The sequence below is a fragment of the Parus major genome, chromosome 19 (genome assembly GCF_001522545.3).
Source record: "Parus major isolate Abel chromosome 19, Parus_major1.1, whole genome shotgun sequence".
Taxonomy (NCBI): Eukaryota; Metazoa; Chordata; class Aves; order Passeriformes; family Paridae; genus Parus; species Parus major.
Genome location: NC_031787.1, coordinates 6,144,176 through 6,170,494, shown reverse-complemented (window position 1 = coordinate 6,170,494; position 26,319 = coordinate 6,144,176). Strand labels below are relative to the sequence as shown.

At 40.9% G+C, this 26,319-nt stretch overlaps 1 protein-coding gene and 1 long non-coding RNA gene across 6 annotated transcripts in view; one reads left to right on the top strand and one right to left on the bottom strand.

The window, feature by feature from the left end:
• Positions 1 to 26,319, bottom strand: part of SPECC1 (sperm antigen with calponin homology and coiled-coil domains 1) — an 87,321-nt gene that overhangs the window by 60,329 nt on the left and 673 nt on the right. For 2 of the 5 annotated variants that reach the window (XM_019008615.2, XM_015646483.3), the window contains exons 1-3: positions 15,596 to 15,758; positions 6,722 to 6,898; positions 4,636 to 4,771 (exon numbers count right to left, since the gene is read on the bottom strand). In XM_019008615.2, coding sequence (XP_018864160.1) covers positions 4,636 to 4,771; positions 6,722 to 6,868 — 283 coding nt within the window. In that variant the 5' untranslated portion in view covers positions 6,869 to 6,898; positions 15,596 to 15,758. Of the gene's footprint in view, positions 1 to 4,635; positions 4,772 to 6,721; positions 6,899 to 15,595; positions 15,760 to 26,319 lie in introns of those variants that run through there. The other 3 variants (XM_033518867.1, XM_015646484.3, XM_015646479.3) reach the window with 3 other exon arrangements.
• Positions 17,241 to 20,643, top strand: LOC107212810. The gene is made up of 2 exons (XR_001524546.2): positions 17,241 to 17,605; positions 18,810 to 20,643. It is a non-coding gene; the product is annotated as an uncharacterized LOC107212810 (long non-coding RNA).

The window sequence follows — 26,319 nt, the reverse complement described above, 5'->3', positions numbered from 1 at the left end:
TATATTACTATCAAATAGCTAGCTGAAAATGACAGTTCTGTGAACATGCAGGAAGCTTGGAAATCTGTAGCATGCCACATTTTCAATTTTGCTGGGAAAGAAGCATACCTAATGAGTGCTATGTGCAGTAAGACCACACAGTCTCCCCTCTGGAATCAGCCACAGGTGAACAAGTCTCAGCAGTGATATTCAAGCTTTCCCAGCACTAACACCAGTGCTGGCAGGGACCAGTTGGCCTCATTTAGTTAAAGCCTTTCCTTTCTGAATACCAGCACTATCTACACAGAAAAGCTGCAAGCAGTTGTTTTATAGAGAAATTGAGAATGTTCATTCCACATAAACTACATGAAAAAACAATGACAGACAAATGGAGTAATGGTATGTGCTCTACCAGAACTAGGAAGGAACTGAAGATACACAGGTATCATAGTCACTGGGACATTAACTCTGATTATTGGGCAGGAATGTGGATGAGAAATCACAGAAAAACTCATCAAAACAGAGCCCCTCCTTCTTGGAGCTGAAGATTGTTCAACCTAAACCGTGCCACAACAGAATATAAGCCTCAGGCCCTTCTATAGTTTTCTCTGATTATGCCCAATCTCTTGGAATTTTTGTTTCCCTATTTAATTTGCTGGGTTTATTACAACAGCCCATGTCTCAGAGCAGCTTCATTTCCAATGCTGGCAATATTCCATTTTGGGATTAGCAGCTTTTGTCCAGGTAACCTGCAGAGTTCAGAGCTTGACATGAGATGCTGAGGAGATAATTGAAACTCTCAATATCTTTGAGCTCCCCTCCTCTATGCTCCTGGATTGGCACCATCTCCAGCCTTGGATGTGGATCAAATCAGCAGGAACACACAGAAAGCAACAGGCTTTTTAAATTTTGTTTGGCTGAAAACTCAGGCCAAGTATTGATTTTCCCATTTTATGCATAGAAGTAAATGGTAATTTCTGATGAAACAAGGGGTGACACAGCAGGCCACCCCTCACAGTCCTGCTGCCATCTCAGCTTTCCTCAGCCTCCAAAGATGTAGCACACCCCACTACCACTGTGGGAAGGTGTAGCACCTGTCTCCTGGTTTGGCCTTTAGAGAGAACTTGAGCCTGGCAGTAAAATAACCAGAATTTCTATAAATACTAAGGTAGGTGATAATAGCATTGTTATTGACAGTTTTCTATTGCTTCTGAGGCAAAATCAAGCTGTCTAGAGAGATTTACCCTTTATTTAGCTATAAAAAATAAGCTGATGAAGAAAACAAAGTACAGCTATTCCAATTACTTTTCAAGGATAACTGATACCTCCTATTGGAGCTGGCAGCACTTGATATAAAAATCAATATATTTGTGAGAAATGGGAATGGCTGAAATATTCTCAATGCTTTTGGATGATGCGTGACTGGACTGTGCCATGCCCACATCCTGGCTCTCTCTCCTTTCTGATCTTCAGCATAAGACTCTCTTTGGTTCCTGTCCAACCTGACAGATAATAGCAGCTGTCACTGAAATCACATAAAAGCAGCACAGGAACATGATTAAACCAGACAGCCTCCAGGGAAGTTTTCAGAAAGTGCTTGAACTGAGAGTTTGTACGGACTGAATGACAGAACTCAGAGCAAGGATTTGGAATTACTTCCAGGCTCCATTGATAAAGTAATTTCATCTGCCTGAACCTCACATTTTCTATTTACATACCAGGTCTCCCATGCAATGCTCTTCCTGTAGGGTATATGATCACATAAGAAGCTTTGAAATTCTCTGTGAAATTGCATTAAAGTTACTTGGCTTGCAGACCTCAAAGGAGCAGAATCTGAAGTCATTGATTTCCTACAATCCTGAACCTTAGGAGAAGAGAGTCCTAGTTTCTCATGAATACACAAACTTCTCTGTTTATACAATTTACAATATTTTTTTTGCTATATGGCTTCATAGACTGGATGGCTTTACAAGTACATGCATTAAAATCAATGTTTTCCAAGATTAGTGAACTCTTCCTCATGTTTTATAATTGTCCAGCTCCTTTTCATCTACTGAAACATTAAAAACAATGCCAGAGCTATGTAAGTTTGGTTTTAATAAACCCAAATGGTCACTTCAGGACAGCACATGGAAGACATGACACTGTGGATAAGGAAGCAGACATTTATTTCTCCCTGTGCATCATTTCCTACTGCCTGGGATTTCAAAACTGCCAAGGGGTTACAAAACCAAACATCACAGCACAGAACTTCCACACAGAATCAGTCTCCAGCTCCATTTGCTCAATTCCACTTGCCAAGGATGGATACATGGGCTCGGCCTCATCCCCCTTTAAGTTGTTTATGATTTACTGTGTTAGCTCCCAACAGGGCAGGCAGGGGTAGTTCCATCAATAAAAGGCTGGAATAAATAAACTCCACCAACTGCAGCATAGAAACAACTCTATTTAAACTACCAGTCTTTGAGGTCAATTAATTATTATCTGCAGCATTTGGATCATGTCTTACTGCTCAAGGTCAACACACAAATGGTGGACAGTCACACCCAAAGAAGAAAGAAACCTAAGCTTTTTTATCTCCATACCTTTTTCCTTTAAATTCTCTTACACAAGAATTTTATACCGAGTACTGCCGGAGTGTGGCTGGAACTAATAGAATATCATTTCAGCAAAATAATCAAACCTCTTGCTTGAGTAACAGACAAAAAAAAAACCCAAACAAGGGGGAGACATAATGCCTGCAGTTAAGACATGAAAGGAAAACAGAACAGATGAAGGCCATCAAAGAAACAAAAGAAAGTGATCTCAGAATAAATTCCTAGATTTACACATTTGGCTACATACACAAACATCTCCATTTCCCAGCTACTGGAATGTTCTCACTTGGATTAGCTCCACAGTCAGCACTGCATCTTGATCACAATCAGACTATTTGGGATGCCACTGCAATAAAATACAGCAGCTGAAAATGTTCTTTCCTTTCTTATGTTCCCTAGAACATGCTGTGCCCTCTGTCATGTTCACTGTTAGTTCTCTTAGAAACAATACACCATTTCTGTGGGACTATAGGTACTTTCTTCAGTGTACCAAAGCATTCAGCTCTGTAACCTTGCTCAATAAGATCAAGCACCTTCCAGTGGCCCTGACATGTTCTCAGAATACAGCTGGATTTCCAAGCACCCTTTTGGATTATGGAACCACGGTAAAAACAGACATATAAGATACTGTACACACACTTAAAACAGTCCTTGTAAGAGCTGGGACAGGTCTCTCTAGGTCAGAGAGAGGGGTAGCACACACATTCTTAGTGTTTATCTATACATTTGTTCTCTTTTCATTTAGTATTAATATTCCCATTCAAGCTTCTCCAAATGCTGATGCAAAGCAATATATGAGGTTATATCCAATGATGTAATTTAAAGTGGCAAAGCAATACCCAGATGAAACTTGACCTCCATAAACCATTTCAGCCTTTGTATTTAAAGTAGTCTTCATCATCAATCTCCCTCCTCCAATCCCAGTTATTATTGCTGCATGCAGAAGAGGGCTCTCTATTCCAGGGCTTGTGTTTTGGTATCTGACATATATATTCCATTCTGGACTCCCTGCAGTGCTGTTTCCCTGGCTGCATTCCCAGGATCCTGTGCTGCATCATCTGTACAGGTTTTCCTCTTCCTGCATGGCTCCTCCCAAGCATCATGCCTCTTTATTGGCTTGTGAATCCCAAATTCCTTTGGAAACAGCTAGTCATTATTATAAAATTGAGGATTTACACACTGATTAACAGCAGAATGGGATCTGTCTTTGGGTTACTATGAAACATTTGTGCTGTTACAAGACACATCATTTTCTTCCAAGGGTATATAAAGGTTGGGGGCTTTTTTGTTTCGTTTTTTTTCTTTTAACAGAAATCTCTCTCTGGTTAGTAACATTCTTCTGTCACACAGCCAAAACCTGCAGAGGCTGTGACAAATAGGGAGGTCATGGTCAAATTTAATAAGAGCTCACATTCCCTTGGAAATGCCAGCAGGGAGCAGACAAAAGCAAGCATTTGCTGAGCTCCTGGGGGAAAGCAGAGCGTTTGCACTGAAGCCTTTGGTATGCAGATGGTGTCGCTGCCTTTTGAAACAGGCTTAGGTTTGAAACCTATGGGAACAAGCTGCTGGGGCTGAGGCTGCTGGGGAGAGCGTGCCCCGGGGTAGCTCAGGAGCAGCACAAGCTGCACATGAGGATGCCCAGGGCTGGCTTTTTGTTCTCAGGCCTCTGCTGTGTCCCAGGAGCAGCGGGGAAACAGCTCTGCTCATTCAGTAGAGAGAGACGTGAGAATGCTATTGATAAATGGGAAAACTTCAGACAGCGGGCTCTCCACTGTTACCCTGCTCTGGGGCTGGGTCCCCGGCCGGATCCACCCCGGATCCGCAGTCGGGACGGGCGCGGCCCACCGGCGCCACCGCCTGGCTGCTGGGGCTGCCCAGGCTCCTAAAACCATCCAGCTTCTCCCTTTTCCCTTCATTTCCCTGGCTCGTGAGGTGTAGGATGCAAGGCACACAGCAGGAAAAGCACGGCTGTACTGCAAGGGGGATAGGGGACACTCTGCTGGCACATTGGCAAAACAAGTGACCCTCACAGCACAGGTCACAGAATCTTTATTCCTACCTGTGCTGGGCTTCAGCCGACTCTCAGCAAGCTCTGAAATGGCTCCTGTTGTGATGGTCTTCTTCAGCCTGGAGACTCCTGAAGCTGCTGCTGCCCCAGGTTTTGTGAGCATGTCCTCGCTGCTTGCCCGCTTCAGCTGCAACACAGAGGGAAGAACAGGTCAGGACCCTGAATATTCCCATCAGTTAGTTCAAAATGCAACATTCCTTGGAAAAAAATAACATTTCCATAAAGTAACCCAATAGGAATATTGCCTAGATAACATAATTTTTGTATTTGTGTTGCATTCTAGGTTCTTGTGAAGTGGGTTAAGAGAAAATACTAACAGTAAAGAATGAAAATGGGAAAGACTGTTCAAAAAGTCAAATGATTGAAAGGCTGGGGGAAAAGTTTACTGGAATGGTCAACTGGCAACTTTTTGGGAAGGAATCTCTGGTGACACAAATCTACTCTAAGTGCCTACTCAAGAAACCCATGGAACACAAGCACAAGGTAAGATTCAAAGAGAAACACAGAAATTACCTTGCTCCAGCAAGCAGAAGTTGCAGTTTATGTCAGAACTTTGGTCAGCTGATTTTGTGTGCCTCTAGTAACAGCCTCTAATCAATTCCCTTCAAGTATTTTAAGACCAAAGCTTTGGAGAGTCTCCCTAGAGCAGTAGTTTTTCTATACTTTTGAGTTTGTGGACACCTAAAATGTTTTCTCAAATGAAAATCCTTCCTTTGAAGTTGTCCAGTGACACCAGGGGGTCCCTGAAGCATAGGCTGAACACCATTGCTGGGTTAAGAGAAAAGAGAGCACACAACAAGCACTGCCCCTATTTAAGGTTCCTGAATGTGAAACATTTAAACGAAATGCAATCTTTCAACTTTAATTCCTTCTCCCTTTCATCTCCTCCTCTGACTCAGAGTCTGTGGTTTCCTGGACCCTGTGAGCCCGTAAGTTTCAATAGCTGAAGTGTTGACATGCTCCAGGATACCAAACAACGAACATTTTGCCTTCTGGCAGAGGTTTTGTCAGCTCACTCTTAGGAGGAGAATGGAACAACCTGACTTTCTGACCTTTAAAGAATTCTGCATTCTCTCTGAAGTAATTTCTTCAATGTGTTCTTTCCTATAGCAGCAACTACGGTGCCTTTTCTACTCCCTTTTTTCAAGGAAACCACTTTGATGATTTTGCATTTGCAGCTGGATGACAATTTAAAGCATTAGCTGTCATTAGGAAGAATTGTCTCCGCAATTAACACTAAATTTAACAAATCAATGGTATCAGATTTCCTGATTAGTGTCCTCAGTAGCATTCCTTCAGAGATGCTGCCTCAACCACACAGCACAACCTGCCTGGAGCACTGAAATACCCTATTGGTAAGTGCACCTAGGAGTCTACACAGCAAGTTCAACAAATTAATCCTTTAAATAAGAAACTGTAACAATGAAGTTTTAATCAAGAGGAGATCTAAATACTGTACCCTGCTATGTACTGTTCATTAAACTTTATTACTGGAAAGTTACAACCTTGGTCTAATTCGGATGATCAGGTTATTTCTGTTTGCTGGCTGCAAGGGTACAGATGCAGCAGCATTTCAGATGTATTACTCCATTTTCTTAAAAACATTACTTGGTCAGAAGTTTCTGCTATTTTTTAAAATCCATATGTATAGAAAAATAGGATTCATAAAATGCATTTATTACATTGCAGTATCTTCTGTATCTTAAGATATTTTGTATTCAGTATTTTAAGATATTTTGCCTTGAAGGCAGAGGCATAGGTTTTTAGGAATGCTGGAAATTCATTAATAAATCTCTTTGAGTTTCTTTACACATGTAACTATCAGCTGAACTAAGAATTTGCCATTTGTTTTTTTCCATCTTCAAAGTTTAGGCAATTCCCTCACACACAGAGTGTACAGATACAGTACATGTAAAAATACTTTGAGAAATGTGTATTAATCTAATATACAACAAAATGTAAGTCTCCCTACACTTAATACAGTGGGTGTAGTGGTTTGAGGACTAAACCAAAGCTTTAACCTGGAACAAGACTGGAAAGCTTGAACAGTCTACAATTAATCTCCAAGGATTAGTACCTTGCTGAGACGGGATTCAAAGGCAAGGGAAGTGGAGGATTTGGAAGTCTTCATTCCTGTGGAGATGGTGGAAAGAGGTTTTCCTCTGTCAATCCCATGGCTCCCTTGCTTTGCTATTGCACTCCAAGGCCTGGCACTGCTCTTCATTTTCTTCCCAAGCAACTCAGTCTACAGACTCTTAAAAAAAAAAAAGAAAAAAAAAAAGAAAATGTTTATGTGTATTTAGGCACTCATACAAAAATATAACTTATCTTTATGTGACCTGAAAGGACAAGAGAGATACCTGTATCTGGCATGAGTTTAAAGGGCTGAGAAGGCCATGCTAAACTTGATCCCCCCTCTCACATCAACACTAAGCATAGAGAAACATTCAGAGCAGGTTACAACCACTTTTACTTTTCATACCAACTACGGAAGGAACATTAACTTTTTTGGGGACTGTTTAGGTCCCAAAACCTCTCTCAGACACAGCAGAACACCTGTGAAAGTTGAAGCACAATGAAACAATAACTGAGAACACTGAAACCCACAGCAATTTAAAGCAACCACAGGATAAAAGGAAAATTACTTATTTTACCATTAGATCCAGCATCTTCAACTGAAATAACACTCACTTTTAGAAAGTCACATGAGAAGCAAGTCTCCTCAGATGGATGGAAAATATATCTTTAACTCATCAGAGTCTTCTAAAGGAGCAGCAGCTGATGTTGCATCAGTGATAAAAATATGTTTCACAATACCAAGATTCACAAAACATAGTAAAAAAAAAAATAAAAATCAACTTCCTTGCAAAGATCCAGATCCACTATTCGTCAGATATAAGCTTATGCAAGAGAGAAATTCTGCCAGGAATCAGCAAATAGACGTGATTTCCTTTTTTTGGATCCAGCTGAACACATTTCAGCTGCCAGCAGGAACAACTAGCCTGTCTCCCTCAGTAGGCTGACAGCTGCCAATTAAACAGCTCCCTCCACTCCTGCAGATCTAAACCCATACATTTTCACCAGCCATTGCCCAATCCAAACCATAAGCAGAATAAAATAATTATTTGGATATTTTTTCAAGTCTCAACAGCCTACTGGGCTGGGAATGTGAAGGAGGGGAGGTAGCCTGATATCTCCTGTCCTCCCCCACTTCATATGAGCAACGCTTTTCTTCATTTTCCAAAATAGACACAGGATGTAGCTGGAGCTCAGCCTTGTGTAGGCAGAGGGTAACTTGCTCCTTGTCTGTTAAACAGGTAACCAGAATATCCACAGGTTTTTAGGAATACTGGAAATTATTATTAAATCTCTTTGAATTTCTTTACATGTGTAACTATCAGCTGAACTAAGAATTTGACATTTGTTTTTCTTCATCCTCAAAGTTTAGGCAATTTCCTCACCCACAGAGTGCCCAGTGCCTGGCAATGTGGTCAGAGGAAGAGTGAGCTTGGACAGAAACACTGAAGCAATTTATTTCTGGCTGAGTCAGGAGTGGCTCTGGTCACATTTTACATCTCATAATTTGCTTTGTACCTGATTTCACCTTCATAAATAAGAGCATTTGCTGAATTCCCAGGACACAGATCTGTCTGGGGCCAAGGTGGATTTGACAGTGACAGCACCTTCCAGGTGCCACCACGGTCTGTTCAGGGAGCATTTCTGCACGGAGGTGAAGGCAATGTCAAGTGCTCAGCTGCTGTTCTACAGAGAACAAAGGCAGCGAGTGACATTCCCTCCATTTGTCCTTGGTGCCTCTTGCAGGGAGAGCTGTCTGCTCTCTCCACAGCAGCTCCCTAACAGCTCCTAAATAAAGGAATTAAAAAGTTAGTAGTTGCTAAGTATAGGCATTAGTCCATTAAAATTCTTAACACATCCAGTGAGGAGCCATCCACTGATCTCATTAAGAGTCTTTGGTGATGATTATGCTGATCACTGTTGTAAAGCCCTGACAGATGTGTAAACTATATTACAATAGATGATATTATTTAGCATTCCCACAGCTCATGATCCACCTTAGCAAGCTTTGGTGCTTTACAATATTTAAAAACCATTCTTTTAACAGGCTCTTAATGCTTTTAATGGGCTTTTAACATTCACATACTTATATGGGTGAACAGGCAACTACACATGCAAACTCTCTTGCTGATTAGATCTTCAAATTATGCAAATTTGGGTTTTTTTGCAGATCCAGTGGTTGTACATACACTGCTTTATTATACCCTCTGGTTTTATTCATAACTGTACCTCATATTTTCCTGCCTTAAGCTGTACAGATGCTGTCTTGATATCCAAAGGAATTTAATTTTGAGTCATCCATGACATTTTCAAGTTGCAGTGGAGTGATATGCTCATTAGACCATGACGTTAGGAGTAAAAGGAAGAGGTAGTTAAAAAAACCAAGCAAACAAACCAAACCCCAAGTTAAGAAATACAGCCAGTAGCCCAAGGCAAACTGGCTTTTTCATGTAAAGAGAGCTGAATTATTTGCCATGTGGATTCAGTAACATTTTACTGCACTAAGCAGATGAAACTAAAATTGAGAAGAAATAACTGGATTTATTAGTGTTTATTATTAGTTTTCCATATATCTATAGGAAAACTGGCATTTGTAAAAGATGGAGTTAAGATTTCTCAGGTATTTGGCTAACCTGAATTTGCCTTGTAGATAAAGATTTCCATCTCTGAAGTGAGATTCCAAGACTTTCCACAAGCCTTATATGTACTTCAAAGCATCAAGCCAGGTTGCACAATTCCTAAGCTGCTTTCATTCCTAAGTAGGTGACACATATTTGAGTTATTAGAAGTACTGCTTCAGGAGTAGTACAAAATAAAACTACTTAAAAAAAAAAGTCCTGCAGTTCTTTGATGAGAGCAGAAAATCCATTCTCAGAGTCAACATTAGCTTTCTCCCTCCTTCAAATGCAATTTATTGCATTACAATGAAACAAAAAAAAACTAAAAAAGCTCCATGGAAGGTGTGAGCAGTGGGGACAATGGAAAACCCTGAAGTTCAGCATCACAAAATTGCTCATGGAAAAAGTTCATGGTAGCAGTGAACCAAAATATGAACTCATCTATCCCAAATGTCTGCAGCCAGGCAGCAATCAGGACACCCAACACTGGCAAGGAGGTTTCTCTTACCCTGGTGTAGAAATAGCACATTTATTAAAAACATCAAATCCAGCTCTTATCTACTTGTGTTAGAAGTAACTGCTGTATTTTCACTAAATATGAGCCTTTCCTTCCACAAGGACCCCAGAGAGATTGATTTGATCTCTAGGCTACCCCCAGGGAGACTTGAAAGAGAAGCAGCTTTCCACAAGAGACACAACCAAGCTGTTTCTGCAAACACAGGGACAAAATTTTACACCCATTTTGTGTCAATAAATTTCAAATGAGAATTTTTTCACTTTTTGCACATTTCACAGGGAATTTTCCTTAAGAAGCAAACAGAATTCTGCTTCTCTCAGTAATCCTCAGAATCCCCTGCAGGCATCAGTCTTTAGAAATTCAGGCCATGCTATACAGTTCATCCTTTCTTAAGGTATTTTTAAAGGGTATTTGGAATATGTTGATAAGGACTATTTTGGCAGTTGGCAGAACTTCTGAAGTCAATTTTACTTGAAATTTTACTGTTTTATTAAAGGCTGAGAACCCAGACATTTCTTTATTACTAAGTCCACATGCATTTATTAATAAAAATCTTTAGAACCAGCCTAGGATGATTCCTATTTTATGGCTAGAAAAACTGTACTAAGAATTTATCTTAATTCACAGCAGTCAGCATCAGCAGAAACAACACCAGGCCTCTAGGATCTTTAGACCTGGCTGTGGATCAAAGAGTTCTGTGGAATAAACTTCTAGGATACACATTCTGTTGACTATTAAAGGCTACTTTATTCTGAAGAATTAAAAGGGATATGTTGATTTGAATGATGACAAGCAATATTATTTCACCAGTCAAGAAACCTAGGAGTTACACTATTCAATAAATAAAAATTATTAGCCTATCTACAGAAATGAAATTACACAGACAAATCCCTGCTGGGGGATGGAAATCATCTGTAGCCCACATGTAATTGTTACACAGTTTAGGTTTCGGTGCCCATGTCTGTGTTTCAGGACTCAGCAGAACTCTCAGGTTAAGCAGAGTCATTCCCAAGATGCTTTGGGAAAAGGAATGAAATAAAGTTACAGAAACTCACTATCTCTCAGGATCTGGAGAGGAATGTGCCAATGGCAGCTTCACCAGGACCTGGGAATGCCCAGAAACCCTGAAGGATGAGGCCAAAGTCCCAATTGTGCAGCTACAGCTCTCAAAGGATACAAGTGTGACTTTGATGGGTCAAACCCCACAATCCCCAGTGCCATTTTCCTGTAATTCAGTTATTTTCATTACATCCAAAGGTCAGACCATTCCAGAAGCTTTATTACATGCACTCACAAATTCAAAGCACAATTTTCTTTTTCTTTTTTGTTGTAAAATCTGCATAATGCTTCTACTATTTTCCTTCTAATTAACTTCTGCTATTTTCAGACAAACTATCAACTGGAACATAGAAATATCTAGCAAGTTCAGTAAACTGTAAAGCATTTTCTAGTGGCACGTAGGAAGCTCTATGGCAGGATAGACAGCTGGGCTAAAATAGAATTCTTTTCTGCTTTTCACATCAATTAACTTTAAACAACAATTTTTAGGCTTGACAGATGCTTCCATATGACTCATCTTGATTTCTTAACCAATATTAGGAATCAAAGGTAAGCTGATAGTCCCAATACAGTAATTGGTAACATGGAGATAAATGGCATGGAGAAGAATCTATCTGGAAATAAGATCAGGCTAAAAGATAAAAACAAATGTGGTCACCTTTAGCAGCTTTCCTCAGGCATCTGTTCCTTTTATCTCAGTAGGATTTCTGCGTCTATCCATTCTCTCTTTGCTTTAATTCCTGTTACCTTGCTTTTGGTGTATTTGAGGCTCTCAGTGCAACCTTCCTCCATCACTCCTCTAAGCAGACATTTGCTGGATTCTTGCTGATGAAAAGCTTAGCTTTAATTAGAATTGGATGAAAAAACCCACCAAACCCCACCCCCCAAGCCAGATCACCTGCTTCCACCCAAACACAACTCAGAAAAAAAATACCCATTTCCCAAAACCTCATCTCTAAGACTCCTTTTGCTGCCCAGAAAGAATCAATTATAAACCTGACCCCAGACACTTCACAGTTTCCTTTGGTCTACTTCAGCAGACTCTTTCCAATCTCATTTGCAGCTGATGTTTCGTGGTTTGCTGGTAAAGAACCAGAAGACAAGACATCACTTGGAAATTTTCATGTCCAGACAGCAGGGCAGATTCTGCTGGCTTTATTCATGCCTCAAGCAAAGATTGTTTCAGTGCTATTATTATTTTTCAACTTCTAAGAGTGAAGAAAATTGTATTATAATAAATCAACTAGGCAGCTGTAGAATCCAAGTGATTTTGCAAGGAGTTAAAAATGCTGTTAAATTTTAGACACAGAACTACAAAGAAATGAGGATACAGACATTCCCAAGGTCACCCATCTAGTCACTCTTTTGGGCTGTAGCTTGCTTTGCATTTTTGTTTTAATGGTTCTTCTGTAGAACTCTTAAACATCAAAAGAGCACTTTCAGTGTGGCATTAGATGAGAATTTTCTTTCCAGGAGATTCAGCTCTACCTCTCCTCTATAAGCAACCTATTGCAGAGCTGGTTCCTTTCCTTCTCCTCATGGTGTCACATAGAAACAGATAATGGAAACTCCCTTGAACTTCCCAAGGACAAAGTTTATCTGTGGTTACAGTGCTAAGTGACCAGCTCACATTTTTGTGTTAAGGCTTTTCTTGCTTATTTCCTTAGTGTGTTTTCAAAAATTCCCTACAAATGGTATTTATTATGTAGCACACAAATGTACTAAATGGTTCCAGTGATGTCCAAAGTACACCAGAGATGGCCCAGGCAAGGACAGGTCCTGGCAGCCACACATGACAAGTTTCCAGCCATCAGCTGAGCCTCCAAAACCATCCCAACAAGGCTGCCAGAGGCCAGGCCAGCAACTGCAAAACTCCTTGTCTCAACATCATTCAAAATAAAATCCTCTTCCCACAGCAACCATTAGAATCATTGATGACTTTTTCAGGCATGGAGAGTAATGCAAAACCTTCTGCCCACCCTCCTCCACAGAAGCTCTCCCTGGAGTTTTGGATTTGTCAGCCTTTCACTGTTAGATCACATGAGAAAAATGCAGAAATCACAACAAAATCTTCATGTGTGTGCATGGATAAGGAATTGATTCAGCTGCATTTCCCCTGTCCTTGTTCCATGCTGCTGGCCATTTATGAGACAGGAAAACACAGCTATCTTTGCTGTCATCCAGCACAGTGACTGATGCTGGAAAACTAAGCCAAAGCTGTACTTGGAGGTATCTGGGAACATGCTTTTCCTGTATTTGAATTACACTGTTTGTACATAGATTCTCCATCTCCTCCTCCTCCTTCACATTGATTATCTAACCAGTCACCATTACAGGGCTCAGAAGACAAATGCTGCTACCTCCTTATGACCCCTGATCTTATAAATGAGAGGACAAAGAAACAAAAATCCCAACCCAGCTGTAATTTTCTACTTGATGTGGCAATTCTGAATCACAAACATCATGTTACTGAAGGATGCACAGGAAGATTCAAGAAGGCTAAAAATGATGCATTGATTCAAAGCTCCCTTTTTGAAGTCACAACCATGTTATAATCATGAAGAATTAGGTCACTCTTGGCTTTCCCCAATATGACTCTGTCCCGAATAGATGGGTTTAATTCATGTTCAGTAAATTCAGGTTGAGAACAAAAATGTTTTAGAGCCATTTCAAGGCAGCTATTGCTCATTAATCCATGTTCTTTGAACTACTGTCCCAGTGAATACAGCACAAAGCAAGTGACACATTCGGCCACTTCATGTTTTGCTAACCCACAAGAAGGAAGAAAAGGAGCTTTCATTTCAGATAGAGCAAGAGGCATATAATTGCTGAAGAAATTAAGAATAATTACAAGTGGTTTGCCTGATAATTACCTGTCATTACAATTTTCTGTAGGGTAGATGCAACTACAAGAAAGAAAAGGAATGATGACTTTTTTGGGAATAGCAGAGATGCACAGCATGTGGCTACATGGTAATCCTGACTGGTACATACTGGTACAGAGACTGGCAGCTTCCCTGTCCCCTTCAAGACCATGGAGGGATGATACCAGAGGCAACACATTCCATGGAATTCCACCCAATTCCATCCTCAGCTTCAGCACAGGGTCATCATACCCCCTCAGCCATGAACGTCTTCCCATGCCTTAGTTTTTCCATTCATAAAATTGGGATAATAATTGCTCACTAAATAGGATATTTATCAAGATGGACTCATTTGTTTGCCTTGAAAAGGAGCCCCACAGAAAAAAAAAGGCAAAAATTAGATAAATCAACATCTGTCACGCAGCACACAAGCAAGCAGCCTCACAGATTGCCACATGCTGGGATGTTTCCCTGACTCCCGTTTTCCATCCATCACAGTGCAGAGAAATAATTGAGATCTGGAAGCTATCCCTTAAGGAGATATTTATCTCCCCTTAAAGTGCAGAATAGCTCACTTGAAGTTCATAAACCAGGAACTTTTGAGCGTTTATGAGCAACAGCGTGAACTTCTGACAGGAAGGGCTCTTTGCAAAGATGAGGACATAACTCCGAAGCTGCAGGAGAAACCAGAGGACTTCTGCATTTAAAAAATATTCATAATGAACAGGAACAGAACATACCTAAGCAACAGTACCCAACAGTTTGCAGCTGTGATTCTGGGGGCCACTGACAGACTGAATAACCCACTGTTGTGGGATACAAAATGAAATTAAATTGGTTTACAACTGCACAAGAAAGGGAAGGGGTAACACATAGCCATGTGCATGTTAAGATGAGGAATTTCTGAGGTAGTTACCTGTCCAACTGTGCAAACAACACTGCTTGAGCAAAATCAGGCATCCTCTCTCCTGCTGAGGTTACAGGGCAAAGAACACTTTAATTTAAAAAGAAACATGCAAACCAGAAAGGATCAGTAGGGGATATCTGGAAGTGTACACAAGAGAAAAAGGTAGAGAATCTCTGTTCTCAAACCAGTTCTACCACTAATCCTTTACTGTCATATGCACAGGGCTTAATTAACATCTCTACAACTTTGCCATATTGTCTGCTCTATAAATGCTGTTACTATTACAATTGTTTCTATGACCAATCTTCCTCCACAATACAATTTTAAAGACAACAGTTGAGGTGCTGTAATGAAAGGGTTCTGCTGAGAACCTGACCAGCTCTGTACCATGGGGCTGTAAAGGTACCTGGAGTGCCCCCAGTGCCCTCCCTGCTCCCACAGACATGAGCTGCCAAAGCTCCTGGCTCAGCAGCCCGTTCCCTTCTGCCCTTCATTGACTGGACTCATGCAGCAGCAGAGGAAACTGTGTTCGTGCTCCTGCTTCGTTTCACTGTCAGGGAACGACTGTAAATTGCCAGAGGAGAAAGCAAGAACAGAAGCAGATTCACCCCTTCTGTCATTAAATCTATGTAGCTGAGCAGGAGGAAAATACAGTAGCCAGCTCTCATAAGGGGATTTCTTTCTGTGGTTGTAATGGGTTTTAGATCACCTCCAGCCCGTTTTCAGCTAACACAGTCTTGTTTACCCTATTTTTAATTAATTAAATTTAGTTTTACATTGAGATACTATGAAAAAGGTTTTTTTGAGCAAAGCAGGTTCGTTCACTCTACGAATACATTACTGACCCAAGAATCCTTCTAGAGAGAATACAGTTCCCACCATAAAAAAAATAATAGAATAAAATACTTACATTAAAAGCTTGTCCTCTTTTCTGCGTTAAAAAGAAAAGTGTCTTCCACTAGCTTCTGACAGCATGTGCAAGCCAGACTGAAAATTCAGGGCTTGAGTGCTTCCCTGAGAGGAAAACCACATTGCAGAGAGATACAGAGAGCTGCTTGAGAAATGATTCACACAGAGAAGTGAGCTGGCTCCACCAGCGCCTCGGCATTCAGCACACACACACAGGCACTCGCTTACTCAGGGGAATGACAAATGTTATATTTTCATCAAAGCAAGGAGGATTTATGCAAGAAAGCAATTTGTAGCCTACGTCAAAAACACTGAGATGCTTCAACCCTTAAAGCAGATGAAGAGCTTCTTTCAGGGTCCCATCATCCCCAAGTGCAGGACTGGACACTGGGCAGAGCATAAACCACAAAATGGTCTGGATGATCCAATCAAGCAAAAACATGCGGCACAGACCACGGAGAAAGGGCAAGGAGGTGGCATAGAAAAAAGGCATTTTCAGAGGAAAACACAGAAGCAGCTTTCAAAAGTTTTTTCTATTCCACAATAATACATCCCCCAGAGTGCCAGGAATCACAGCCAGAACACCTTATGACATTTCCCTTGCCTCCATCATTGCTTCAACAAAGTGGAAAAGTGGGTTTAGGGAAGGAAGATGCACTAAAGCTTTTACAAAACTAACCAGAATCAGTCTCCTGAGTGACTTGAGCTGCCCAAGAGGGTCAATCTGTTCTTTATTTAGAAGAAAGCAAATGAAGGAAAAGAGCAAACAAATGCTTGCAAACATTCCTACTCCTTCAGATTTTTGAAAATAATTTCGTGATTGAAAACAGGAAGAAAAAGGCCAGAGGTCTTAACAGAGTTAAAGCAAGCAGAGATAGTATCAAGTTGAAGGAGACAAAGGCGATGCAAATACATCAAATCCAAATTTCAAACAGAAAACCAACATGTTTAAAACAGGGGTTTTTGTCCAATTCTGTTCTAGAGAGGCTCTGATCACCCCCTGGTGTCTCTGACCAAAGACATTGAGCCTGTGACCACAGATCAGCAATTCTCCCTCCCAACAGTGTGAACCTGGTATTTAAGTAATGTTAATACTACAGTAGATGTTTCTAGTAGAGAAATAGGGAAGATTTATAATATTTAAAAAGTGTTGATGGATCTGAATAGTCCAACCTTACTGCAGCCCCCTTACTCGAGGTGCCAAAGGGGCCTGAAGGAAGCTGATGTTATGCCAAGAGTAAATTTGTTTTGGCTCAGTGTTGGCACCACTACTGTTACCATAGAGTAACCAAACCTTAAAAACAGATTGAGTCCAAGCCATGTCTTCTCTGAAGATTATGGATTTGGGATCCAACTTTCTTTAAGACTAACAAGCTCTTGCCTTATCTTAAAATGACAGAACAAGACAAAAGAGCACACCATGACTTACTTAGCACAGGATAAAGCCCTGTGTTTAGCAGGTCTCAAGCAGACATTATTAGTGTTAAGTGCCTAAATTTAGTCAGGTGCTATTCCAACTTTGCCAACATCTACAATCTATCAATCCTTCTATCCAGCCTATTTTGACAGTTTCTTCAATATCCGAGGTCAGGCTGTGTGACGGCTGCTAGAACTTACCCATTTTGTATTTTCACACAACACTCAGAGTTCTCGAGATTATTCACAGCTCAGATAAGGAGGAAGTTCCTGTAGATACTTGATCTGAATGCAATGTTCCTCCTCCCCCAGGAAGTGAGCCCACACATGATGCAGGCATAGGAAATGCGGTCACTTGGGTACCCAGGGGAGGGAGGGACTGCAGCTCATCCCTCTGCTCTGATCATGGACCACCTTCACAACTCAACAGATGCAGCTCAAAAATACCAGCTCAGGGCAAACAGCTGCAGGTACCTGGACCCTGAGCTCACAAATGAGAGGGACATCATGTGCAGACACCCTGCTGAGAAGCTTCTTTGGCTGAAGAAACAAAACCCTCTTCAGAGTGCAGCATTCTGCCCCTCTGCCATTGCTGGTGAGTTTGTCTGGGCTCCAAGGGATAACAGTGTTGGCAGCTTGATAGGTTTTCCTGTCCTCCAGCCAAGAGAAATAAAGAACTGAGATGAGGGAGTGGGGAGGCAAGATGAGCTCCTGGATTACACTCTCAAATATCTTTGGGATACATTTGATAAATATAACTTGACCGAAACATGAAAATTAAATGCTTGGCTGTAAGGAGACAGTCACAACATTTACATACTTCAGCTTGGGGAGACAGCCTGGAATTGTGGTGGAGAATTTCCCCAAACCCAACAAGACCAGACAGTATATTTGTTTATTTAGAGGTTTTCTGGTAGCCCTTATGGCTATAATTACCCAATCTCCTTACTTAGACCAAATAATTATACAGCATAAAACTTTCTGAGTTGATAAATTGCCTTTCTGTTTAATGAAAAAACAGCCCAGAAACAAACAGCTAAAATGAGTTGGCCAGGCTCAAAGAAAGCCAGGACCTTATCCATGATTACTTTCACACAGCAAGGGTGAGAAAACAATTTAAAGTAGCAATATAAACTTTTCTCAAGTATCTGCTTAGCTTCTCACCCAGCTGGCAAAATCGGTTGACAGACAAAATAACAGTGAACATATTGCCTGCATTCTGCTCAATGCACTTGCTCCCACAACTTCCCTACAAGGTATGAGAAAATAAGATCAAACCTCACCATTAATACCTTTAAAATGCTGCATTTGAGGAATTTCAAGGCTTTATGTTGCAAACTGCATTAATGGTACAATTCCACCAGAACAAACATGGATAAGGATGGAATAAAATGGGCAAAGGGCAGAATTTTGAGTGGCACAGCCCATTTGAGAAGCAAATGAATAGTGTGGAAAAAAGGCTCACATAAGGAACGAGGTTTAAAATAACTTTGCATTTACAGATATTTATGCCATATTTAACTGCATTTGTGCATGAAACAATCTTAATTACAAGGGAGAGAAATTCCATAAACAAGGCTATTATGTCAATAACAATGTCTTTTTAAAGCAACTCCCTAATTCAGCTGTAAGGCTTGGGACATTGCTGTCTGGAGTTAGCAAACCAAAAGCAATTACAAAGGCAAGCCTGCATCAGACAGTGAGCATTAGTGGAGTCAGGCCATGGCTTTGGGACAGCATTTACTCTGTGCTTTCTTCCCTTTTGGACATAACTGATCCCAACTTCTTTATTTTCTCAGTTGCAGTGCAGATGTCTGGAAGTTCACGCCGCTGGTGGACGTTTGCAGAGTGAATCACGGGGCACCACTTTCCATTTTGACAAAAACAACTGCTGCTCAGTCAACAAGATGCTGCTGATCAAATGTGTGGATGGAACTGCTGCAACTGCTGCCAAAAGGCTCCACCAGCACAAGCAAGCTGTGTGAGCTGGCTTGGACAACTGGGATTTATTTTTCCTTCGCTGTTCTCAAGAGACTACTCACATTTTTGTGTTCCTACTCAACACCTGAGGAGCTCAGCCTGTGGCTACCAGCTTTGACCTGCAAGTGGAGAAAATGCTTGTTGCTGGAAGAGGCTACAATAATTAAACTGGAGTGAAAAAAGGCAGATAATGCTTTATGGAACATAGAGTGCTATAGGAGACAAGAAAAACAGCTTCCTCTGGTGCATATTGCCAAAATTTCAGAAGACCAGACAACAACTTGAGAATTTCCAAGGGAACAGCCACTGAGTCAGTCAAAAATAGAATTAGGAAACTGCCTGTTTCAAAAGTAGTCTGTAAGATGTGCCAGCATTTTTCAGTATTTCTGTCATTTCCGAGTAGAACACTCAAGAGTTAACAAATATTTATCTACCCCTCCCAAAAAAAAAAAAAAAAAAAGCCAATCCACAGAGAAAGGCAAAATGAGGAAGGAAATCTATGTAGCAAAGAAATACTCATCACACTTCATGTACTTAAAATAAAAATCACTGATCACTTTTGCACACATTTACGCAAAGTTTATTATTCTTTGCAATTTTCAAATGTCTCTACTTCCTTAGGCATCATCAACAACCAAGAAAAGCTTTCCTGCAGTCACCCTATTATTCAAAATGTGGGTAAATCTAAACATGCAAAAAAGGCAATACTAAGCACTCTTCCCCAAAAGAGGACAATAAGACTTAGACTGTTCCTTTTGTTCTTTTTTACTAACTGATTTTTTAAAATTTTATTTCAATAATTAAAAGCAAGACTTAAGGGAAAGGGGGTAACTTTCTATTTCATTATTCCTTGCTGTTTTCTGCTATATAGGTTATAATGTGGCACTCATTAACAATTCATAGAGAATTACCATATTCAAGTAGCACAGCAAGTTTTTACTGCCTACACCCGGGCAAAATCCTGCACAACCCTACTTGCTCCCTTTACTTGTCTCAGAGGGATCTCATGCTGGAAAAGCTGGCATTTTATCACCTAACGGGAGAGAAATTCCAACAGGTTAGAAACTCCAAGGAGCCCGGAACAGAAAAACATTCCATTAAAACACTGACAATGCAGAGCTGCAGAGCAAAATGAAGTACTGGAGAAGACACGTGCTGGAGGCTGCCTTGGAATTAAAAACCCCGATGGGATTCTGGAGCAATGTCCCACTGCTTTGAACTTCTCGGTGCGTTTCAGAGGGATGCAAATGACAGACCTGAGGCATCGGCTTTGTTTCCGAGGGATTCGTGCTGGAAGTGCCGACAGCCGGAACGGGAGCGGAGCTGTGGGATCATCACGGGGAACGCAGCAGGAACCAAACCAGGACAAATCCACAGAGGGAGCTCCGGAAGCACGAGGACTTCAAGTCCCAGGAGAGGAACAAGGCCTTTAATGCAGATTAGGATTGCAGAAAAAAGGCTCTTGGCAATATTTGATTCCCCACACAGCAATGCCTTGGAGTTCCTATCTCGTGTTTCCTCTTGGCATCTTTTACAGACACTCGATCAGATTCACTTGATCATTGCAGTAGTTTACTAACTCATCTATTATCATTACTATCTACATGTCAGGAAATAAAAGCACCTAAATTACTGAATAAATATCACAAATTAGCAAGGGTCTACAGTCTCATTGATTTTAACTCCCATATAAATCAGCAATTTTGACAGACATGTTATACAGAGGCACCCAGATTCAGCATAGAAATTTGGCTTTGATGATGTAATCAAATCCAGAAAAAAAGGAGAATCTAAATTAAAGTTCAACAATTCCTTTCTTCTAGACATCTTGTATGAACAAACAAGTTTGCTACTGCTTAAACTTTTAAATCAGCTTAGCAGGCTTGAGAAATTGAACCATACAGTTGAAATCTGAAGTGCCCAAACACTGAGATTCTCCCAGCTTTAACCACAATGCTAGAGAAGAACCATTAAGAAACAAGTAATGGTATAATGCAGGCAAATTCCATTCTGAGACCCAGGTTCTGCTTTCAAGACTTCTTACGAAATTACTTCCTTGGATCTCTAGGTCAGTGATCATAATCACTTCAGATTTTAAACCCTTGGTGCAAATCTGGCACTCAATAAACCTTATAACTAAAATGAATTAGAAGCATTCCTTAAGCTCAGCAAAAAAGATCTTGGCATGTGGCTCATGTTGCCTATGAGGCAGGTAAGGACAAATATCAACACTTCACCAGCATGAGCTCATCCTGCAGGCACAATCTTCCCATCAAACGTGCTCAGTGCCACTCGTGCTGGCTTTGCTGCATCAGTTGTCCCCCCACACAAAAGTGGATGCAAACTGCTCCTCTCCTCAAGGTCTCATTTTTCCATGCAGCACAGCCACACCAAACAGCTCATTACCAGAGCAGAAGCCTCCCTTACCAAAAAACCTAAATGCCAGAAGCAGGAGGCACAGGCAATCAAGTGGGAAAGCAGCAGGAATAGGTGCTCAGTTTTCTGTGTTCCTATAAAAGCAAGTGATAATTTAAAATCTCCAGCAGATATTAAAGTGAGAGGGCAATGAAGCAAGAGAACAGACTGCATGAAAAGGAAGAAGAAACTCCTATGGAGTTTGTGACCTGTTTACCATAAGTAAATAAATAAACGAAAGCAAAACAACCCCCTGAGGTAACAGTTTTCATGAGGGACATTAGTGACTCTGTCATGTGGAAGCCTATAGAAACAGCTGTCATTACAGAGCAAAGGATTGACTGGCTATACAACAGGAGCTCAGAACAGAAAGCAGATGTGAGAGAAGGGAAGAGGAAGATTTGGAAATCAGGACAGCAGGGAAATCACTCTGAATATTGCCCAGCTAACACCACTGCCGTGGTACACAGCAGCTGAAGGCCAAGAGGAAAATGGAGCAGTTTGAGAACACACAAGCCAGTTCAATTTTTTCTACTCCCCATTGAATCACTCAGCAACTTTGCCTGCTCCTGTGGCAGGTGGAATATCACAATTTTGCATCCTTCATTAGGGTTAATTAGTTCACTTGTTGATAGCATTGAAAGAAAGGCCAAGTGTTGGCTCAGCCAGAGGGAGTGACATCTTCCCGTTCCTGCAGGAGCTTGCTGTCCAAGGAAAGCCTGCGCTGTCCCTGCCTGTGGAACTGTCCTCTATTCCTGAGGACAGGCTCCAGAATAAATCTTATTACTTTCAGTCCCACTAACATCCAGTGCTTTCAAAAATCAGGAATATGTTATTTTGTCTTCTTTGATCTCATTCAAACTGTGAAAACAACAGCCTAAGCATTTTGCCCTGCTGTATCTCGGGGAGCTGGAAACCTTTTACCAGCAAGAAACTCTTACAGCAGTTACCATGGTGACTCTGGTAATAGATATTTAAAGGCAGCTCACTCATAATCACATTTATTAGATATCAGGAGGCTTCAGAAAAGGGGCACAAAAAGCTTGAAACCAGAGAGCAAACCAAACTTGGTGATGGTATAAGAAATTTATGGGATGGGATCTGCTTATCCCATCATTTAGCTGGACACAAAGGGCTCCTGTTCAAATCTGGAATGGCACTGAAGCTTGAAGAATAAACTATTTTTTGTTTGTCATTTAAAAATTGGTTCTGAAAGCTTTATTTCAATTGTGGTACATCAGTAAATCCTTTCAGAGTGGTCATTGCCATAAATATAAGAAAGAGCTGTGCCACAGCTCCATCCCCCATTAGAGCCAGACTGCTGGGAATCTCCTGGTCTGTCATCAACTGGAAACTCAAATCTGGATAAAGCTCTCTGAGTTGAAGAGGTATGTGTGGTTACACAAATGTTAAATAATTTATTTCTTTAGGTTTGAGTCCCCAGCTTTCCAATCCACTGGAACACAACCAAGAGAATGGGCAGAAGCAGATCTCCAGATAGGGAGCCACTTCACCAGGCTGGGTAAGCCTGTGTAATAGTCATCAAACTGAGATTTCCTTTCCCTTTTTGCTGCATATTTCCATGACAACTTTCCTGCAGTATCAACTTCTTTCTATTGGAAAGTTCTCTCAAAGAGAATTTAGGCTTCTATAGCAACAGCTGAAAGCTCTGGGAGATGATGATGCCTGAAACTGTTTATAGACAACACAAGCATGTTTCAAATTTTATAGGTGAAAACAAAAGTATGTGCAATATTGGGCAAACTGTGAAGAGGAGAGGGAGTACCTAGCTGAAGTGGAACAAACACAAAGAAACCACCTTACTTTCAAAAGGGGTGCAGACTTTGAGATCTAAAACTTTAGGGAGAGCAGACAGGATCAAACACTCATCTCGAAAAGCCACATCCTGTTCCTTCTCTCTGAGTTACAGAGCACAGTCATAAGGAACAAGTCTGCTGATTCTAAAAGGGGATTTTAGTCCAAGATCTCTCTCTGCAGTCTATTTTATATTGACCTAAAGCAAAAAAAAAACAAAACAGTGAGTCAGGATACCTTTTGAGTTTTAACTCAAATATACTTGCCACCTACCTATAATCTTACCTTTTTCTTAGTACTTTAATCTATTTGCCATGGTAGAGACACAGTATTCTCCAACACTGAAAGGCACTTTAGAAGAAAATAAACAACCCAGTTGTCTCAAACAAATAAATTTGTTAAACTCAAAAGCCAAGGAAAGTACAGAGCCTGAAGCACAGCTTTCCTTCACTGAAATTAGATCTATTTCACAAAGCACTTCACTTCTCCAGTGCACTTTCAGACCTAAAGTCTCTTAAAGAAAAGAAGACAAAATACTACATTTACAAGGTTAGTGAGGAGTAGGAAAGAATTAAATTTAATGTATAGATGAGAACACCATAGCATGGAAACAAAGCCCAGCAGGTCCCAGCACCTTCCCTTTTGCAGCCACTGGAAACCTCTTTGTACACAGCAGGTGAGATCAGCAGTGTGACCACCTGCAAAGCAGCCCCACTTTCTTCTGCTTGTGGTGATTAAAAGCTTTTCCTTTTTTCATTAAAATACCTACTAATTTACCTCTTCTTATTCACCCTTACATCATGACAGTTCTGATCTAGAAAAAATGGTGCCCACAGATATGAATGGTGAAAAAGAATGGATTTGATCTAATCCTTGTTGACTTCCAGCTTCAGTCACTTCTTGCCCAGCTGAATAACTTCACAAAATACTCTGGAACTGGCAGTTTGACGAAATAAAAGTTGAGGACTGTGAAAACTTATTTTAATTTTTTAATAACACTGCTTGAGTCTATTCAAAACCTGGGAACTCTACAACCAAGACATATGCAAAAGCAGGATTTCTGACAAACCCCTCATTATTTCCAAGATTTACCCTGTCTGGAGAATACTGAAGTGTGGGAGTCACTGAATCACTGTAAAGGTCAAGTGAAACGCAATTATCCAGTGTCACCATGTGCTGCCCTCTGCTGAAACAGACACCGAGCTCCTTGGAGCAGCACAATAGCTCAGGATATCTGCGCCTGCTGCTGCCGTCACACTCACTCGAATTCAAAATGTTTCATTTCGTGGGACTAGGCAAGGTTAAAAATAACCTGAGTTTTGCACTGGACGGAACAGCTCCAGGATAAGAGAGTGGCTTTCAGGGACAGCAGTCAGGGAGAAGGAAGAGGGTCGGATGCATCAGCTACACACTCTGCAGTGATGAAGGTTCACAGGCTTCAGAAAAAGAAACAGCTGAAAGTTTCATTTGAACAACCTGTTTATCAAAGATGTATTGGACTCTCATATTTCAAATCCTTAATCCTTAATCCTCCATCTGATTTCACCCACGCAAAAAATCTGTTCTGGCAGATGAGATTATTCAAATAGTCAGGCACCAGAATTTGTCTGTAGAACATGGAACAGCATGAATGGGAAGGGGAGAAAACTATTAAATATCTAAGGGGTGGAATAACATATAATTATATATTAATACCCATAAATAAGTATAATTTATATAAACATATTTACAAAATTCTTGCTAAAATATTTTATTTACAAATAAATAGCAACCCAGAATTTTCTCCAAAACTGAGGGAAAGGGGAAAGAAAGCCAAAGCAATATTTCAACTACACATTTAAACTCTCAGTGCTGAAATTCCCAATCCAACATATGTTTTTTTCCCTTTAGGTCTTTGGAAATTAGGCTTTGCTGTGTGACTCCGAAATCAACCCAGCAAGGGTATTTTGGATCAAGAAGATTGAAATCTTAAGTTGAGGGTTCCTTAGGGAGCTCATCCTACCAGCAACCTCCCCTACGTCGTCAAGATCCTCCTGTAGCAGATTTTAACCACGTGCTTTTTCACTGGTTTTGACCTTAAAATAAAAGGGGGGAAAATACCCCCAAACAAAAAAACACAACCAAACAAAAACAAAACAACAAAAAGCAAAAACAATTTTAAAAACTTCAAGGACAAAAAAAGAAGGAATAGCAGCGGGCAGGTGGGCCCTGCTGGTGCAGCCAGTAGAGGGCAGTGGGATTTAGAGGAAAGTTGTTGAACTTCGTCTAATGAAGTATGGAAGTAATAAAACCATCCGTTTAAATCGTTATTTGAACCTACCTACACTAAGACATAAGCAGGACAGAGAAAAAAAAGGACTAAAACAGAAAAGAAAATTTATTACTTTGGGACCTCTAAAACGTTGTGTTTTGGGATCTCAGGAAGACTTTATACCAATGCACCATTTACTTATTTTTAAAAGTAGTTTTCAGTCATTGAAATAGAATAATTCCATGCATCTTATTGAAACCAAGACAACTATTTCTCATAGATTTTAAAACCTAGGGTTGCTTAAAATAGAAAAGTATCAAATAAGAAGAAAGGTGTTTTTAAGGCACTCTTATTGTCATTTGTGAAGATGAAAACTGCTTCTAGTCCACAAGAACAAGAAAATAAAACAAGTGAAGAAAAAATCAACACCAGCAAGGAACAGATTTTTTTAAATGCTCATTGCACCTTGTTTGCCAAAAGGAAAAGCAACATTTCTCACCTTATCACCAAACAGAACTCCCCAGAGCTAAGGTTTGTGCATGATTTCACACGAACCAAGTTCGAATTTGTGACGGAATATTGTGGATATTTTCAGAGCCCTTTTGAGCTACACATGTCCTGAAGTAACACTGCTGTCCTACGCCAGAGGAGACCGAGCTCTCCCCAGGGAGCGGCCGGGGATGTCCTGGCGCTCCGGTGGGGCCGTGTCACAGCGGGGACTCCTTCGCCAGCCTCCGCTGCCTTGGGCCGTGCAGCCCCGCCGGAGCTGCGGGCACGACCCGGCTGCCCTCAGAGCCCCGCCGGAGCTGCGGGCACGACCCGGCTGCCCTCAGAGCCCCGCCGGAGCT